Source organism: Nannospalax galili, unplaced genomic scaffold (assembly GCF_000622305.1).
Source record: "Nannospalax galili isolate Female #2095 unplaced genomic scaffold, S.galili_v1.0 scaffold454, whole genome shotgun sequence".
Taxonomy (NCBI): domain Eukaryota; kingdom Metazoa; phylum Chordata; class Mammalia; order Rodentia; family Spalacidae; genus Nannospalax; species Nannospalax galili.
The window spans coordinates 2873856-2891257 of NW_008334929.1; the positions used below are offsets into that span (position 1 = coordinate 2873856).

The following is a 17402-nucleotide window of genomic DNA, read 5'->3' on the forward strand; positions in this document are numbered from 1 at the left end:
GTGTATTTAAAATATACTTAGCAGCATATAAAAATTAGATGAAAGAGAAAGGAAACACTACTAAAATAGAAATGAAAAGAGAATAATAGAAACAATTCCATAGGAAAATAGATCAAAATATCTTTCTGTTAGGATATCCAGAGTTTACCATCACAGAGGGCATGCCCAGCACTAATGCAACAATTTCAGTAGCATTTGCTTCTGAGCACAGGCTGTAGCACAACTGAAAACTTTGGTCAATACGGATGTCAACATGTAACACAAACCGTTAAACACTCTTTGATAGCACATCAAGGCCAGTTATGACAAATCAACAATACTCTCCTCGCTTTGTCTGTTCTATTACATCTGGAGAGCTTTGAAATTTGGGAAACTGTTTCAGACGAGTATAAATTCCTGACAAGCAGAACACGATTTGACTCACAGTTCCAGTACATTTAAATATGTAGTGTTCTGCACACACTACATATATACCTTAACAGGTAGGTGTTTTATTCCAGGTATATGCTTCTGACTGTCAACTGTACATCCTGTAACTCAAATAATTTAAAGGTTTTGTTTGTTTTCTTTTCCTTTTTTTTTAAGCTAGGCACAAAAATCCAGCTGCAGTAAAAGTGTTATTCAAGCAATATAGCAATCATAGGATGTGTACTGGTAGATATTAAGATTACACACACAAGATGGTACACAGTTATATTAGAATACATTTATATTACTAGATGGATTCAGATATATTTTTCCAGTTAATTCCATTTATAACGAATGCAGTACAGCATTTTAAATAAGGAACAAAAGAGCATCATCACAGTATTCAGTTTATGACTAATCTTCATTCATGTTTAATTACTGGCAATATCTTCCCCCAAATCTCCTGTGTCAGAGATTTGACCATCTTGTAAATTGCGGGCCTTCCAGATTCTCACAGTTCGATCACTGCAAAACAGTAAATTTAAAATGGACATAAGAACAGGGACAGAAGGGTAAAGAAATAGCTCTCAGAACTACTGAGGGAAACATTTTCTTCTTTACATTTTTAAAATTTATTTTTATTTTATGTGTATGAGTGCCTGCATACATGTAAGTACACCCATGCCATGCAATGTCTGCAGAAGCCAGAAGAGGGCGCTGGATCCTCAGGAATTGGCGTCAACAATGGTTGTTAGCTGCCATGTGGGTACTGGGAACCAAACCTGGGTTCTCTGAAAGAGCAACCAGTGCTCTTAACCATTGTGCCATCTCTCCAGCCCAAATTATCACTTTTTATTTATTTACTATTATTATTTATTTATTTATTTATTTATTTATTTATTTATTTTTATTTCTACATGCACAGAGTCTCACAGGCCTGGAAATTAATATGTAGATCAGGTTGGCCTCAAACTCACGGAGATCCACCTGCCTCTGCCTCTGCCTCTGGGGTGCTGGGGTTAAGGGCGTGCCACCACTCCTAGCCATGGGAACATTTTCTCAAAAAGACTTTTAATAAATGCAAATAAAAAGTGTCCATTGCTGCATAAGAAAAGCGAAAACATATTCATAAAAATCTACCAGCTCAGAGTATCAAGGGCTTACTTGTATCAAGCATCACTACTATGTGCCTTTTTTTAATGCATTAATACATCTGACTGCATTTACAGACCGTTACAGGGAGGTCATAATACTTTTATTTTCTTTCAGAGTCTCACTCTATTGCCTAGTTTGGTGCCTCAGTCTCCCAAGCAGATGGGATAATGATGTTCTTTGCACTGATGAGTAAGTTGTGGCCCAGATTACAACACAAATGTCTGATCTTAGCCCTCAGTCTGGCCCAGAGCCACACTCTTGATGCTGGATCTCTACATTATTGTAGAAAACTCCTGGTATGCCCTAGAGCCAGAAATCTGTAGGGATCACAACTCAGGGAGGAGCACAGTGGGGTGGGGAGCTGTCTAGAATTTCCAGCCAGCTGGTAAATCCCTGTGTCAGGAAGAACTACCTTTGGGTGAATCCAGCAAACAAGCACACCGAAAAAGCCAAGGTCTTGGAAGAAGTTAAGGATCCACTAGCAATGACTATAGAAGACTGAAAGTCTTTCAATACCCCTAAATGTAAGCAAGCGTCAGTACAGAATAAAACTTACATCTAAGAAGGGGGACAGTGTCTCTGAGGGAGGCTTTTCATTACCTTAGCACTTCCCAGCCTGTCAATGGACAATCCCCTTTTTGTCGCCTCTCCTGGTGGTAAAGAAATGTTTTTGTCCAGTTTTGAGATAAACCAGAAGTAAAAGAAATGTTACAGCACTGCGGGTAAAGGCCACCGCACTCTGGAATCCATTCCCAGGAAAAGGAGCTCAGGGGCACAGTAAGGGTAACACGTGAAGGCGGGGCTTACTGAGAACCAGGCTTTCTGGGTTTCCCGGGGTTATCTTCTCTGCATCACACAGCTCCCAGGAACTGATAAGGGGAGTGGAATGTGTTCACCTGTGCTGCCTTTCAGCCACCCACTCACTACCACTCCACAAACGTTCAGAGCGCCTGTGAGTGTGAGGCACTGCTCTGTTGAGATACTTTAACAATTTCTTTTTAATGAAAAACCCCATTCCATTTACACAGAATGAGGAAGGAGAAAAACTAAGGGTTCTGCCCTAGGCGAAAAAAAAAGACAAAGGAGGCAAGGACTGAGAAGACTGAGGGAGGTTTCCTGTGAGGGAGATCAGAAGCCCACTCTTGCATGTGTAATTTAAAATGATCACACCTCCACTGTTGGCTGTGATGGAAACACCAGATCAGCTCTTCTACTGCAAATAAAGATAAATTTCAAAAAAATATATGGGGGCTGGAGAGATGGTTCAGCGATGAAGAGCACTGGCTGCTCTTGCAGAAGACCTGGGTTCGAATCCCAGCACCCACGCGACCACAAAGAACTGTCTGTAATTCCAGTTGCAGGGAATCTGCTGCCCTCTTCTGTACTCCATGGGCACTGCACAACACGGGTGTACTTATACACTAGCAGACATAACACTTACACACATAAAATAAAAATGAATAAATAAAAAAATTAAGTACTTGAATTCTTAAGAAGAAATACGGGGCAGCTGTTTCAGGTAGTGGGACAGGCAGGCTGGGCTGTGACCCACAAAGAAAGCGAAACCAAGATGAACCCGGAAGGTCTGGTTTTCCGCCTGGAGACGTTTCCATACCACACAATGCAGAGAAGAGCCTACATGGCGCAGAGAAGAGCCTACATGGCGCAGAGAAGAGCCTACATGGCGCAGAAACACCAAATTGATGAGACAGGAAGCCAAATCCAGAGCCTACAGAGACAGGAACTTGCCAGACCAAGAAAAAAGGAGGAGAGATGTGCTCAGGGGAAGAATTTCATCTATCTCTACGGAGGCAAGGCCTTGATTACTAAATCTCAAGTGGGCAGACTGTGACTGTAAGGCTAGAGGAAGCCAAGCCTCTAGAGACTGAAAACAATTCCCAGCAGGCACTCAGGGTTAGTCTGACCACAGGAGGGGGTCACTAAGTTCTAACTGCAAAGAACAGTAAATGCATGGCTTTTCTGTGGGCAAAAAAAAATCTTTCAAAATTAGTCCATAATAAATTTTTTTTTAAGTCGCCAAGGAAAGATGTGACAGCAGACTGCCTAACAACCACAGAGTACAAACACAGTAATAGCCTATTATTTTGAAGCCAGCCTCAACTCAATACTCACAGTGTATACTAAAATATATAAATTATGGTGTTGGAGAGATGGCTTGGTGGTGAAAATCACTGGCTACTCTTACAGAGGACCCGGGTTCGGTTCCAGCACCCACATGGCAGCTGACAACCATCCATAACTCCAGTTCAAGAGGGTCTAATGCCTTCTTATGGCCTCCACAGGCATTGCACACACATGGCACACTAATACACATGCAAGCAAGACACTCATACACATAAAATAAAAGCAAATAAAATTAACCAGGTGTGATAGCAGACCTCTATCATGCCATGTCTCAGGAGGCTGAGGCAGGAAGATCAAGAGTTCCCAGGCAGCCTGGGCTATACAGCAAGACCGTATTAAAAAACAACAACAACAAAAGAAGTGAGCTAGGTGTTTTAAAAGAGTTACTAGGATGACTTTAAGAAGGATCTCCTGGGCTGGAGAGGTGGCTCAGCAGTTAAGAACACTGGCTATTCTTACAGAAGACCAGGTTCGAATCCCAGCACCCACATGACAGCTAACAACTGTCTGTAACTCCAGCTCCAGGGGGATCTGACAGCCTCTTCTGTCCTCCGCGGGCACTGCACAACACAGATGCCCTTACCTACATGCAGGCAATACACGCATACATATAAAATAAAAATAAAAAATAAAATATTTTAAAAAAAGAAGGTTCTCCTGTGCTCAAAGTCTGTAAATAGTTACAACCAGATCTGCACACCCAACCACCTAGAGCAAAACCACAGGAGGAAACTTACTCAGCTGCAGTAAACACGTGGGTGGAGTTAACACAGATGGCGTTGATTGGACTGTCATGACCCCTCATCTCTCCAACTGGCACAAAAGTATCCACATTCCAGAGTTTCAAAATGCCCCCTCTGCAGCCACTGAGCAAAGCCGGATGGCCTGGCACCAGGCCCAGGGCACACACCCAGTCCTTATGCGCATTTGGGACTTGCTGGGAGAGAAGAGAGAGGGCAAAAGTAAAGAGCGACCTTCCAAATCCAATGGTCACCCGACACTTTTATTAACAAAACTCAGTATTTGGAATGCAGAATGGCCTGAAAATTACAAAAGTTCATTTTCTACACAGTTCACTCAATGATTCAAACAAATAAATCTGTAATTTGCTCTTCAATTCCCACCATTGTTATCAGTGTTAAGGACAGAATGCTAATAATACATAGACTCTAAAAGACAGCACAAGGAAGAGTTTTAAATATCATAGCCTCTTTGTGGGCATAAATCTCTCTCCCTTATACAAAATGTAAGCAATAAAACAAGTTTGGAAAAGAATAGATTGATACACAGATTATAGGAACCATCTCCTGAATCACTGGCTTAAACCCCAGATGGAGAATGTGGAGGCCAAAGAAAATGAGAGTTAGTCTATATATCTCATAATGAACCAAATTAGATAATACAATGTAAGTAGATCTATATAAACATATCCTTATTCTCAGTGTAAAGCTCACAACTCCAAACGCATGTCTATGAAAGCAAAGCTTGTGAATACAGGACATGCATCTGTTTTTTCTGCAAATATTCATGGTACTTTTCTTTCTGTCTTTAGCCGCTGGTGGAAAGCAGGGCTGTCACAACTGTAGCCCCTCCACATACATGTAGCCCCCCCACATACATGTAGCGCCCCCATATATGTAGCCTCCCCATATACATATAGCCCCATGTACATATGCAGCAACACTGATATACAAGGGAAGTGCTGGACGGTAAACAAATTCATGATAGCTAGTTTCTTCCCTTCAGAGCTAATAGCAAAAGGTACCAATAATTAAGTGTATGGGCACAAAATTACAGCCCAGGTGTTTCATTCTTAGGAAATGAAGCTACCACCATTATGAGAGTCACAAAAACGCTCCTGTAACTGGGCAGTCAGTTATATTACTCAGTCTCTGATAACCTTCATGCTCTTTGGAACATGTGTACATTTGTAGAAAATGAACAGCTGCAACTGTTCTACATCAAGGCTGGTCGTATTTAGTAAATACAACTACACAAAATTTCCGGATCTTCAACTTTTACCAGTGTCCTTCCTTCCTTTACCCTGCATGCATTAGTGCTGAGTATGTCCCTCCTCCCAATTATAATTCTGATAGAGTAACTTTATTGATGATAAAACATTCATTTTTAAAAAGCCTTGGAGGCTGGAGAGACAGCTCAGTGGTTAAGAGAACTGGCTGCTCTTGCAGAGGACCCAGGTTCAATTCCAGCACCTGCATGGTGGCTAACAACCAACAATAACTCCAGTTCCAGGGGGTCCTATGCCCTCTTCTGATCTCTGTGGGCACTGCACAACATGGGTGCACTTATATACAAGCAGGCAATACACTCATACACATAAAATAAAAATAATTTTTTTTAATTTAAAAAGTCCTGATTAATAGCCTTATACAATGAGAGTCTATGTAGAAATTCCTCAAGTTCTTAGACTACTGTGTGGTTTCTCAAAAGAGCCATTTCAAACCAAGAAAAGGTTTTGAATTACCTGAAGCAGGTCTTTCTGAGCTAAGTCCCATTTCTTGATTCCGTTGTCTCTGGACCCACTGAACAGGTTATCCCCCTGAATGGTCAGGGCCTCTATGCCATCATAATGAGGGGGCTCAAAATTGTGGGTGGGACTCACTGTTCCAAGAGCCCCTCCCGTTACATCAAACATCTATAAGAAAGACACGGAAAGAAAGCAGTTATCACATTTAACTTTCAAAAAGTTATTTTTGTTTCATTTTATGTGTATGAGTGTTTTACATGCATGTATGTAAGTGCACCCATGCATGCAATGCCTACAGAGGCCAGAAGATGGCACTGGATTCCCCAGACCAGAGTTGCACGTGCTTGTAAGCTGCCATGTGGGTGCTGGGAACCAAACACAGGTCCTCGGCAAGAACAGCCAGCAGTGCTGTTAGCCACTGAGCCAGCTCTCCACCTCCCAACTTTTTAATATGCGCATTCATCCACGGGCACATTCATAGGAGCACTGGCATGTGTAGAAACTATTTCATTAACCTCATATAAATGATACGAAGGATGACTCTGGGCCCTATTTCATACTAACTTTGCTTGCATGTCAGGTCTTCACATCTTGAAACCAAGAAAACAATTAGATTTTTTTCATGTTTGAATAATCAAATAAAAATGCTAAATGCCAATGCATTTAAAATTGAAATAACATAATGTTATTCGGTCACAATAAGTAGCTTTTCAGTCCCAGATTGCATCTCCAACTCCCCAAAGCCACTCCTCAAACCCTGTCACTTTTCTCAGTTGCCTCCAACTCTCCAGGCTGAAAAGGACAACCTCTGATTAAGAAGAGAAATCAGGAAAAGGGGATGTGACTCAGTTGGCAGTGTGTGCATGAAGCCCAGGCTTCAATCCCCAGCACTAAAGAAAGCTGGACATGATGGCACATGTCGGTAATCTCTGTACTTGGGAGATGGAGGCAGGAAGATCAGATATTCAAAATTATCTTTAACCACAGACAGAGCCCAGGCCAGCCTAGACTACACAAGACCCTGTCTCAAAGCAAAATCCAATACAAACAAAAACAGCACAAAATCAATAACTGTAAATCAAGAAAAGAATATAAAAAAAAAGGGGTAGGAAATTGAAAACTGATTAAGATAAATGAATCTTACAAGTGTGGGAATAGGTGACTGTTGTGTGTTCTCTACGCCCTAAACAGGACACCTATCTCTATTTACCCCCTCCAGTGGTCAGGGAATGCAACAGAAGGGGGTAGGCAGAAAGAAACAACCAGAGGATGAGGAGTGCTGTGAAATGCTGTCTCCAGTTCGTGGCCGTTGTACCCATGAACTCACACACCTGTGGTTACCTGCACAGGACCTGCACAAGACTGGGCCTGTCAATATTCCCTCATGAATGGAGGCACTATGAGACCCCACCTGTCTCTGAGGACCAGTGGAAGTTAATGGTTTCTAAAGGAGGGCAGGTCATTTTCTCCAGTGGTATACCCACTGGTAAATTGCCCATGATGCAACTGCAATTGAAATCAATGGTCAAAATGAGAGAGGGGTAATAGGATTGAGATTAGCTTGGTGAATATTTCGAACCTATCACTCAAGAAATCATAATTCCAGCTCTGTAATACGCACTCTGATGTAGTGATCCTTAGAGCCGGTGATGATTAGATCTTGTCCGTTGGAAATCTGGTCTACAGTAAGGCACATAACAGGGCCCAGGTGTCCAGTTAGCTTCCCCGTGGACTGAAACCTTTAATGAGAATGGGAAATGACTTTTGAAAGCACCAGAGAATGATGGTGCTTGCATAAACAATCTATATTTGTTCATAAAGTTATTCACTAATTTTATTTTTTATTTCAGCTCTGTCTCTTGAAACTCTGGTTAGAGTAAACAGCAATGCACAAACTAACATTCTACAATAGAGGCTGAGGAGTACTTAGTATGTTATTACAAACCTGATCAGTACAATGCAGGGAAGAACCAAAAATAGCAATGAAACTACAGAGCAAGGGAGATTATTTTATTATAGACATACACATAGTTTTACACAACAGGTACACATACAACATACACACACACATATATGCCACACACAGACCAATGTGCCCACATGTATGTGCATATATGTGTATCGGAAACTAGGTGGTCTATGACCATGACAAGGACAAGCCAGCTGTGGAGGGAGCACAGGTGCCTGTCAGGTGTAATACAAGCCTGTCATCCCACCGTCACGTGAGCTCCAGAGCTTGAGACCACGGGCAGAACAGCAAGACCTTTTTTGTTAATGTGTGCAGTCAGTTTTCAGAGAGTGACAGTGGAGTTGACCACGGTCCTAACTCACGTTAAGCTGCTGGAGCACAATGCTGCCAGCTTCTAGGCTATTCACAGTAGAGGCTCTTAAAAACTGTTCTTTTAATTCCTTTGTTAATAGGAATATTTAACTGGGCTATTGAAAGCAAGCAGTTTTCGAGAGTTCTAAATCTTAGTGAACTTAGAAGCTGGTATCTTTCTGCTGTGTTGTGCTGACCATCTCCCCTTGGTACAAGGGAAATGTAATGTCTATAAGGAAAACAATACCCTTGCTTCTTTTTAAAATTTCCACAAATAGATTTTCAGTATTTTATTTCTAATACAGTGTTCAGAACTGTAACTTCTCCCTCTTGCCTTTATAATCTATGAATTATGTGTATTCCAGTTCTCAATCATGCTTTAGATATTACAAATTAAATACTGACTTTACTCAAAATTTTACCAGTAAATATCCACATGATTTACCACTGACAAATTCTTTCTGACTGAGAACAACTACACTCCCTGAACTGTGACCCTGTCACAATTCAACTTATCCCCAGTACCACGTGAGTTACAAAGAAGAGACCACAGCTGTCTTTCTCAGGCTACTCCCAGGACTTCCATACTTAGTAACGAATAAGCATATTATACATTTGTTAAACAATAAATGAATGTTCTTTCACTGTCAAAATTTTAGGAAATAGAAAAAAGCTAAAATAAACCTTCAACTAAAGGATAAAAGCTCAGACAGGGGCCAGAGAGATGGCTCAGTGGGTCTGTAGAAGTGCTTGCCAGGCAAGCCTGATGGTCTGAGTTTAGATCCCCAGAACCCACATAAAAAGCTGCATGCAGCAGCATCTGTAATCCCAGAAGGTCTGTGGTGAGATGGAGGTGGAACCAGAAAAGGCCTGCCCAGAAGCTCATAGGCCAGACAGCCCGGAGAGTAGAGACAGTGGTAACGAACCGGAAGACCCTGCCTCAGCAAGGCAGAAGGAGAGCACGGACACCGAAAATCTGTCTCTGACCTCCACACAGGCTGTGCCATGCACGCCCCTCCCTCAAATTCTCAATCGCTCCCTCTCTCAATTGCAAATGAAAGAAAAAAAAAAAAAGCAGAAAATGAAACACCTGACTTTTCCACTTGTCATTTTAACTACTTTATCTTCTTAATATTTATTAATATTTGTATATATCTTATGTAAGGTTTAGGCTCAAAGCTATTAAATTTCATAAAGTGCAATCTCTAAATATTACTGCAAACATGTTTTTCTCAAAGATGCTGGTGAAACTGGACTGGGAGTCTCCGCCTCTTCGTACTGTCACACTTTCCAGACAGACACAGCACACACTGCAACTGCAACTTCCCTCTAACCGCCCCCAGCAATGGAGATTAAAGGGAGGGGAACTTGTGAAGACAGAAAACGCATTTAGGAGTGCTGAGCTCAATACTGTATAACTATTAATTCAACTATGAACCTAAACATTGTACAGCTACTTTTGAAAGAGATGTATTTTTGCTCTGGAAACTGTTATTGAGTATGTTAAAGCTGTAATGAAATGCTTCTAAAAAATAAAAAAAAATTTAAAGTAAATAAATAAAAACTCATTTATATTAACTTCTGAGATCATAAAAAATAGTCACTGAATATATGTTCCAGTGAGCCACTAAGAAAGAGTGATTTTTTTTTTAAAGAAAATTTTGATGACTGAGCTGGCACATGCCTTTTACTCCCAGCACTTGCAGGGGGGGCGGGGGGCAGAGGCAGGTGGATCCCTTTGAGATCAAGTCCAGCCTGGTCTACAAAGTGAGTTCCAGGCCAGCTAGGGCTACAGGCTACACTGACTCAAAAAAAGAAAAGAAAAGAAAAGAAAATTTTATTTAAAACTGTAACAAATAGGGGGCTGGAGAGATGGCTCAGCAGTTAAAAGCACTGGCTGCTGTTGCAAAGAACCTGGGTTCAGTTCCCAGCACCCACATGGCAGCTAACAACCATCCATAAATCCAGTTCCAGGAGATCCAGCACTTTCTTCTGACCTCCACAGGCATTGTACGACATGGGTGTGCTTACATACACGCAGGTAATACACTCATACACATGAAATAATAATAATAAAATATTTTTAAAATCTTTAATAAAGCATTCTATTATGTATGGTGTTTACTATTTAAATTTTATTGCTATACATAAATATGGTTTTAAATTTAATTATTTGAGTTAGAGGACATATGGACATCTAACAATGCTGAAAACAACTGGATTTCATATGCATTAACGTTATTAGCATCTGAAGTTGTATTTGCTATGTGTAAGAGGGACACTCTAGAAACTCTACCTTTTAAGGTCCCACATTCTGACAGCATTCCCAGAGGCCGCATAGAGGAAAGTGCCCGTTGGGTTTAGTGCAATTTGATTGATCTGATTCTCTCCAGAAGGAACAGCTACCGTCCGGCTGGTACTTGCAGAACAAGCATCTCCAAGAGTAACTTGACCTGAAGATCTAACAGATACAAAAATGAAGTAAAACAAGTGACATTTCCAGACATGAGCTCTGCTCACAGCTTCCTGAATTACTAAGAGCCTGGCTGTAGACAGCAGCAGGAGCCCTCCCCTCTACTGCGGTACAAACGGTGCCTTAATGTGTATGTCTACCTCGATGCTAGAAGTCCCAGGCCCTGAGGTGGAGATGACTAAAACACCCTTCAGAAACTATTAGATGTCAAAGATTAAATGTTAACGAATGACACAGGGCCATCAAGGCAGCTCATTCCAGCGCCATCCCCAGAAGTGCACTGCTGGCCTGGCTCACAGACATTTCCTTTGTAATAAGAATTGCCTTCTGTGATTAAAGACACTGGGAACCTTTTAATTACTTGTAGCTTTTTAAAAAATGGAACATCTATTGTGTATTGAAAAGTTAAGCATACCTTATTTCTATTTCTTCTGATAAACTTACATGATGAAATGTTTTATTTTTATTTTGAAACATTTTCTCTGCTAACTTCTAAAATACTGACTTATAACCAATCTTTTCTATTTTAATTTAGCAACTCAAGTAAATTGAGAATTTTCTAACTTAAGATACAATGTTTTGGGCTGGAGAATTGGCTCAGTGGTTAAGAGCACTGGCTACTCTTGCAGAGGACCTGGGTTCAATTCCCAGCACCCACATGGCGGCTAACAACCATCTGTAACTGCAGTTTCAGGGAATCTGATGCCCTCTTCCAACCTCCACGGGCATTGCACAACACTGGTGCAATTACACACATGCAGAATACACTCATACGCATAAAATAAAAATAATAAAATACATACAAAGATACAATGTTTTTTCTCTACAAAATTTCTTCTACAAAACTTCTATTCAATGCAAGAAACAATTAGTAGCTCTAAAATGATAAGCTGGCTCCTAAAAGTTAATAATTGCTATTTCTACTTTGTAAGTTAGTAAAAATTGACTTCAGTTCTTCCTTTTGTCATGTACACAATTACAGAGTTTGCCTCAACTTTGATTAGGAAAAAAAAGTTGTTTGTTTTATGACAAAAATAATAATTGTTTTGTAATTTTAAAACATAACTACACACACTGAGAAAACATCTATTTTCCAACTGTTCAATCAAACTTACAGTTAAAAGTTAGGGCTAATATCAAGGTAGATTAATCAAGGCTGCAAATGCTTCCTCGCTACCTACAGGAGTCGTTTCAGTTATTTTCCAAGGACTGATACTTAAGTAACTCCAAGTAATGAATAGTACATGCGTGTGATGCATTTGGGAGAAGGAACTAGGAAATGTATATTAACTAGCAGATTAAACACAGTTTACCTCTTCCTGCTTAATATTCTGCTTTTTATTTCACCGTCAACATTTTTCTCCTTATTTTATCAGTACTTTTAGTGTCACCACGTGAGCATCCTCTGAGGAGTAGCAGATGCTTTTAAAAAACTAAAATGTGTAAAGAACCCTATATTTTCTTAAATTCTGTAAAAACAGAAATAACTATTTGCTCTTTATGCTGTTTTCAAAGTACTTACGACAGTGTTCGAATGCACTTTGCTGAGTCTCTGATATCCCACACCTTAATATAAGATGTTGACACTGTGAAGACCAAACTGGTGTAATTACAGTATTTTACAGACACGACGTTGTTTGGGTGCACCCCCAGTGACATTATTTCCTGTCCTGTCACAAGATTCCACACTTTGCAGGTACGATCTAAGGTGGACACAAAGAAGCAAAGGGAGCTCTGTTAATATGTACAGTTTTAGGTTCTTCTCACAGTAACAAGGTATTTAAACAATGTTCTTCCATGGGAAAGAAACAGCAGAGGAAGCTGGGTGTGGTGGCGCACGCCTTTAATCACTCAGGAGGCCAGGGCTGCCAGATCTCTGTGAGATCGAGGCCAGCCTGGTCTACATAGTGAGTTCCAGGCCAGCTGGGGTTACAAGGAGACCCTGTCTCAAAGAAACAGCAAAGGAAGATAGCAATTATTCAATTATCCTGCAATAGGCATCCTAACTACATCCTTGAATTTCTGTAATAATTTCATAGGTAAGGTGGGTACAGAGGACCACAGAAAAGTGGGGGGTGGAGGGGTGTCTGGTGTCTTGTGGTTTTTCGTTTCTTGCAATGTACAAAAGGGCTGTATAGAGGTTACTAAACCTGGCTCTTCTACCCACTAGCTAAATTAACACACAGGAAAACCAATTCAGTATCTTGAATCCTGAGTTTCTACCGTGTAACATGAGGAAACAGTATCTACCTCATGGGAGGTGCTGTGCAAATTAAAACACATTTGTGTCATGCCTGACAACCTATGGTGTGTTCACAAGAAATGGCGGTTGCTACCGTCTTTTGTCCATGCTGTGTATTTTAATGGTCTTCTATAAATCTGTATCATGTGCACTTCAAAATCTCGAACACGGTATGAAGTAGGCATCAACTGAAGAGAGATACCGTGCTTATCCCTGCACTCACAAAACAGTAACAGTGTCCTGTTCATCTCCTCCCCACTAAGATTTTATATTTTATGTAATTCAGGTACTAAGCTAGTGTAGGAGAATCTCACTAGAATTAAATAGGATTTTTAAATTTTTTATTGAATTTTTGTATATTTCATACAGAACATCTTAACTTTATACCCCCTTCCCCACTGGCACCCACCCATAACCCCCCCACTGGATTTCATACATTCTGTCATTTGTGTTAAGACCTATCATGTTAAGTTAGTGCCCCCAGATGTCCCTCGTGCAAGTTTATCCTGAGGTCTAGTCAGCCTATCTTGAAGAAGGCTCTTTAAGAAGATAAGCTCTTCCTCACCCATCAGTAATCAGCTGCGAAAATAGGTTGCTTTTTTTTTTTAAGAGCCAATTAATATGGGGTTGGAGAAATGGCTCAGTGGTTGAGAATATTTGCTGTTCTTCCAGAGGACCCAGGTTCAATTCACAGAACCCACATGGCAGCTAACAACCATTAATTCCAGTTCCAGGGGATCCAACACCCTCTCTGGCCTCTGCAGGCTTTGCACATTGGGATGCACTTACCTACAGGCAGGCAAAATAGTCATACACATAAAATAAAAATATATATTTTTAAAAGAGACTATTGGGCTGGAGAGATGGCTCAGCGGTTAAGAACACTGCTTGTTCTTGCAGAAGACCTGGGTTCAAATCCTAGCACCCACATGACAGCTAACAACTGTCCGTAACTCCAGTCCCAGGGGATCCGACAGCCTCTTCTGATCTCTGCAGGCATTGCACAACACGGGTGCACTTACCTACATGCAGGCAATACACGCATACACATAAAAATAAAATAAAATAAAATTTTAAAAATTTAAAGACTATTAAAAAAGCTAACTATTAACTGGGTGTGGTGGCACATGTCTTCAATTCCATTAATCAGGAGGCAGAGACAAGTGGATCTCAGAGATCAAGTCTAGCCTGGTCTACATAGTGAGTTCCAGGCCTGCTGTGCCAAAAAAGAAAAAAAAAAGCTATTTTTTTAACATATACATATGTACATCTGATAGTTACTAGCACCTTTTGATCCAGTGAAGAGAAGATCGTCAGTAGAATCTACACAGAGCACAGCTTTTGTGTGGCCTTCAGCTACGTGAACACACTGAAGTGGGGCCATTCTGACTCCTCTGGAAGCAGGAAATGGGTTGATTATGCCCCTGAGGGGGAAAAAAAGATTTCAATAGCCTGATTGTGAGAGGTTTATTTTTTTCCATGATTAAAAAAAAAATGCCTATATAAATATTAGTGAGAATGCCCAGACTGTCTCCTTCCTTCCATTTTAATCAAAAGGACACAGATAAAGGGTAAGATAGTAGTGATGAGGCACATCAACTAGCAGGGCATCCACTGGTGACTAGTTCTGCAAACAGTTTAATCAATCATATGTCTGGATTTTCTTATTAACCATTTCATCTCTGGCAATTCTTCCTTGTTATGATGCACAAGGAGTAGAAACGATGACTAACTGAGACCTATGGCATTATGTTATGCTGGAATGAAATTCTATGCCAAAAGAGAACATGCTGGGAAAGTGTAACACAGCACCTAAACCACAGAGAAAGCACCTTGAAACAAGGCGTTGAAGCACTTACAGGATGACTGCAATTCAAGGGAGGATGACTGAAATGTGTTGGCAACTTAAAGAAAAAATACTTTGGTAATCTTGATTTGTAAATGGAAACTTTAGACAACAGTGGAGCTCTTTCAGGAGTGTTTTCATATTTGTTATTGGGTCTCCTGCCCTGTAGGCCTAGAGGGATTATCAGAACCCTGTCATGGCAGACATGATTATGAAGGAGGAGAGTCTATGTGAAGGCTGACAGTGGAGGCACTGGGAACAATGGAGTCCCTCAAGCCCTTCTGCTTTTACATTTCTATTGTCATTCCCAGGTCCCAGAATGAAACACCATTGAAGAGGAAAAATACTGTCAGTACGTTAAGAGATCACAAAGGTCAATAAAGGGAACAAAACCACTTCAGGAATTAAGATAGATTAAAATATCTTGTTGAGTCTCATGTGGGGAAACGTTGGACAAATCCTTACAAACACTAAAAAAGGTAAATGTTGATCACTAAGACATAACATGGGTTCACCAACCTCACAAGGGAAGCTCTCTGCAGAATTAACAGACAACAAACAAGGGGCAGGTTAAATACTCATGGAATGTTGACTCTAATAAAGAAAAATACTATGGTAATTTCAAAGATTTTAAAATGAAAACTTTTAAACAGCAGAGAAGCTCATTCAGGAATGTACTGAGCCTTCCCACAGGGGAGGTAGCTATGAAACTGATGTAGTAAAGCAGTTAGTTGGGGGCTAGAGAAGAGCAGGAAGATCTACAGCTTCTAACTGATCTTTCCTTGGCCCTAAAGACAGAGATGGCATGCCAATTAAACTGACAAATTAAATAGCTAGATACTCACTCTACTGTGTTGTCTGGGGGAAAAAAACCACCAAACAAAAAGTCATTTGTTTTAAGCACCTGTTTAGCACTAACATAATCATCAGGTAAAATTTAAAACTAGCACTTAAGTCAACCACAGAAGTGACTTGTACAAGTAGAAGAGAGGATCAACAGTAGCTAGGTTTAAAAACTAAACTTAAAGCCTGTTAAATACAAGATTAACAATTTGTGGTTCCACTACCAAAATTACCAACGGTGTGCTCCACAGAAGTAAACATTTTATGAGGACGTGCCATGCCGTCCTGAGTCTGCCCAGGCCACATCTGGAGTGAGTGTTAGCTCTAGATGCCACATTTTAAGAATATTGAAACACACCAGTCTTTCCATTGTAATGAACAGATAAAACTAGAACATCTAAGCTGATGAAGTACATGCATTGAACTTTAAAATCATGAAATTAAAAAACTGGATAGCTGCAGGGCTGTCATACAGACACAAAAAAGGTGTTGAACTAATTCTCATACAGTTAAAGAGAGCTGGTGAAAAATAATGAAGAGAAAGGTAAAGGAGGTAAATATGTTGAGTTAAAAAATTAAATGTAAGATCTTGTTACAATGATGATTTAGTGTCACATCACTAAAAATGATCCCTAGGAATTACCTCTGGAATAATAGGAATTATTCCATGTTAAAATCTGAGATTGAAAGCAATACAAACAATTTGTTTGTAATCTAAGAATTAAAGCTGAAATGGGAGCCACCGGTCTGAATCTGTCACCTTGAAATCCTACTGGTATAAAGTACACAGCAATGAAACAGCACCACAAAGTCTGCAAACACTGTTTCCAATATTTAAAAGCAGTGACTCTTCTATAGCAGGCCACTACAACCACCCAAACAGCAAGCCCAAATGCACTAACTGACCAAAAATGATCAATAACAACAAAAAAAACTGTGTTAGCAGCATAAGAGCTGTTTTTTATCCCTAAAAAATTGCACATCAGAATCAGTTCGGTGACCCTTCCCCTGCTTTCCCAGCTGTGTCACACCCTGACAACACAATACCCAGCACAAAGTTGTCATGGCAAAGGTCACATTATGAAAGCACTCTAAGGACTTGCCCCCGGAGACATGCTATGTAGAGTTAACTTCCAGGAAAGCAAGAGGTTTCTGTCTATTTGCTGTTGTTGCATATGTTTGTGTGTTTGCAAACGTGGCCCCACACATACAGGGCAGGTATGATACATATGTGCAAATGCATGTGGTCAGGTCCCAAGCTGATGTCAGGTGTCTTCCTGGATTGCTCTCCACCTTATATACTGAAGTAGGAGCTCTCACTAACATAGAGTTCACCATTTCAGCTAGTTTAGTTAGCCAGCTTGCCCCGGGGACCTTGAGTGTGTCTCTGCCTCCGAAGTGCTGGGTTTACAGGCTTAGGCCCCCAGGCCTGTCCAGCTTTACTTAGGTTCTGGGGATATGAACTGTTACGTGCGTCTGCAC

At 40.6% G+C, this 17402-nt stretch overlaps 2 protein-coding genes across 7 annotated transcripts in view; both read right to left on the reverse strand.

Annotated features, from left to right (window-relative positions):
• LOC103731301 (armadillo repeat-containing protein 10-like) overlaps window positions 1-163 on the reverse strand; it is a 2789-nt gene extending 2626 nt beyond the window's left edge. The window contains 1 exon segment of the mRNA XM_008829675.2: window positions 149-163. Coding sequence (XP_008827897.1) covers window positions 149-163 — 15 coding nt within the window.
• A 428-nt stretch (window positions 164-591) lies between these two features.
• Kif21a (kinesin family member 21A) overlaps window positions 592-17402 on the reverse strand; it is a 141622-nt gene continuing 124811 nt past the window's right edge. For all 6 annotated transcript variants that reach the window (XM_008829666.3, XM_008829665.3, XM_029561886.1 and 3 more), the window contains 7 exons: window positions 14519-14655; window positions 12512-12692; window positions 10813-10977; window positions 7818-7935; window positions 6194-6364; window positions 4446-4645; window positions 592-933 (listed from right to left, as the gene is read on the reverse strand). In XM_008829666.3, the coding sequence (XP_008827888.1) occupies window positions 840-933; window positions 4446-4645; window positions 6194-6364; window positions 7818-7935; window positions 10813-10977; window positions 12512-12692; window positions 14519-14655 (1066 nt within the window). In that variant the 3' untranslated portion in view covers window positions 592-839. The remainder of the gene's footprint in view (window positions 934-4445; window positions 4646-6193; window positions 6365-7817; window positions 7936-10812; window positions 10978-12511; window positions 12693-14518; window positions 14656-17402) is intronic.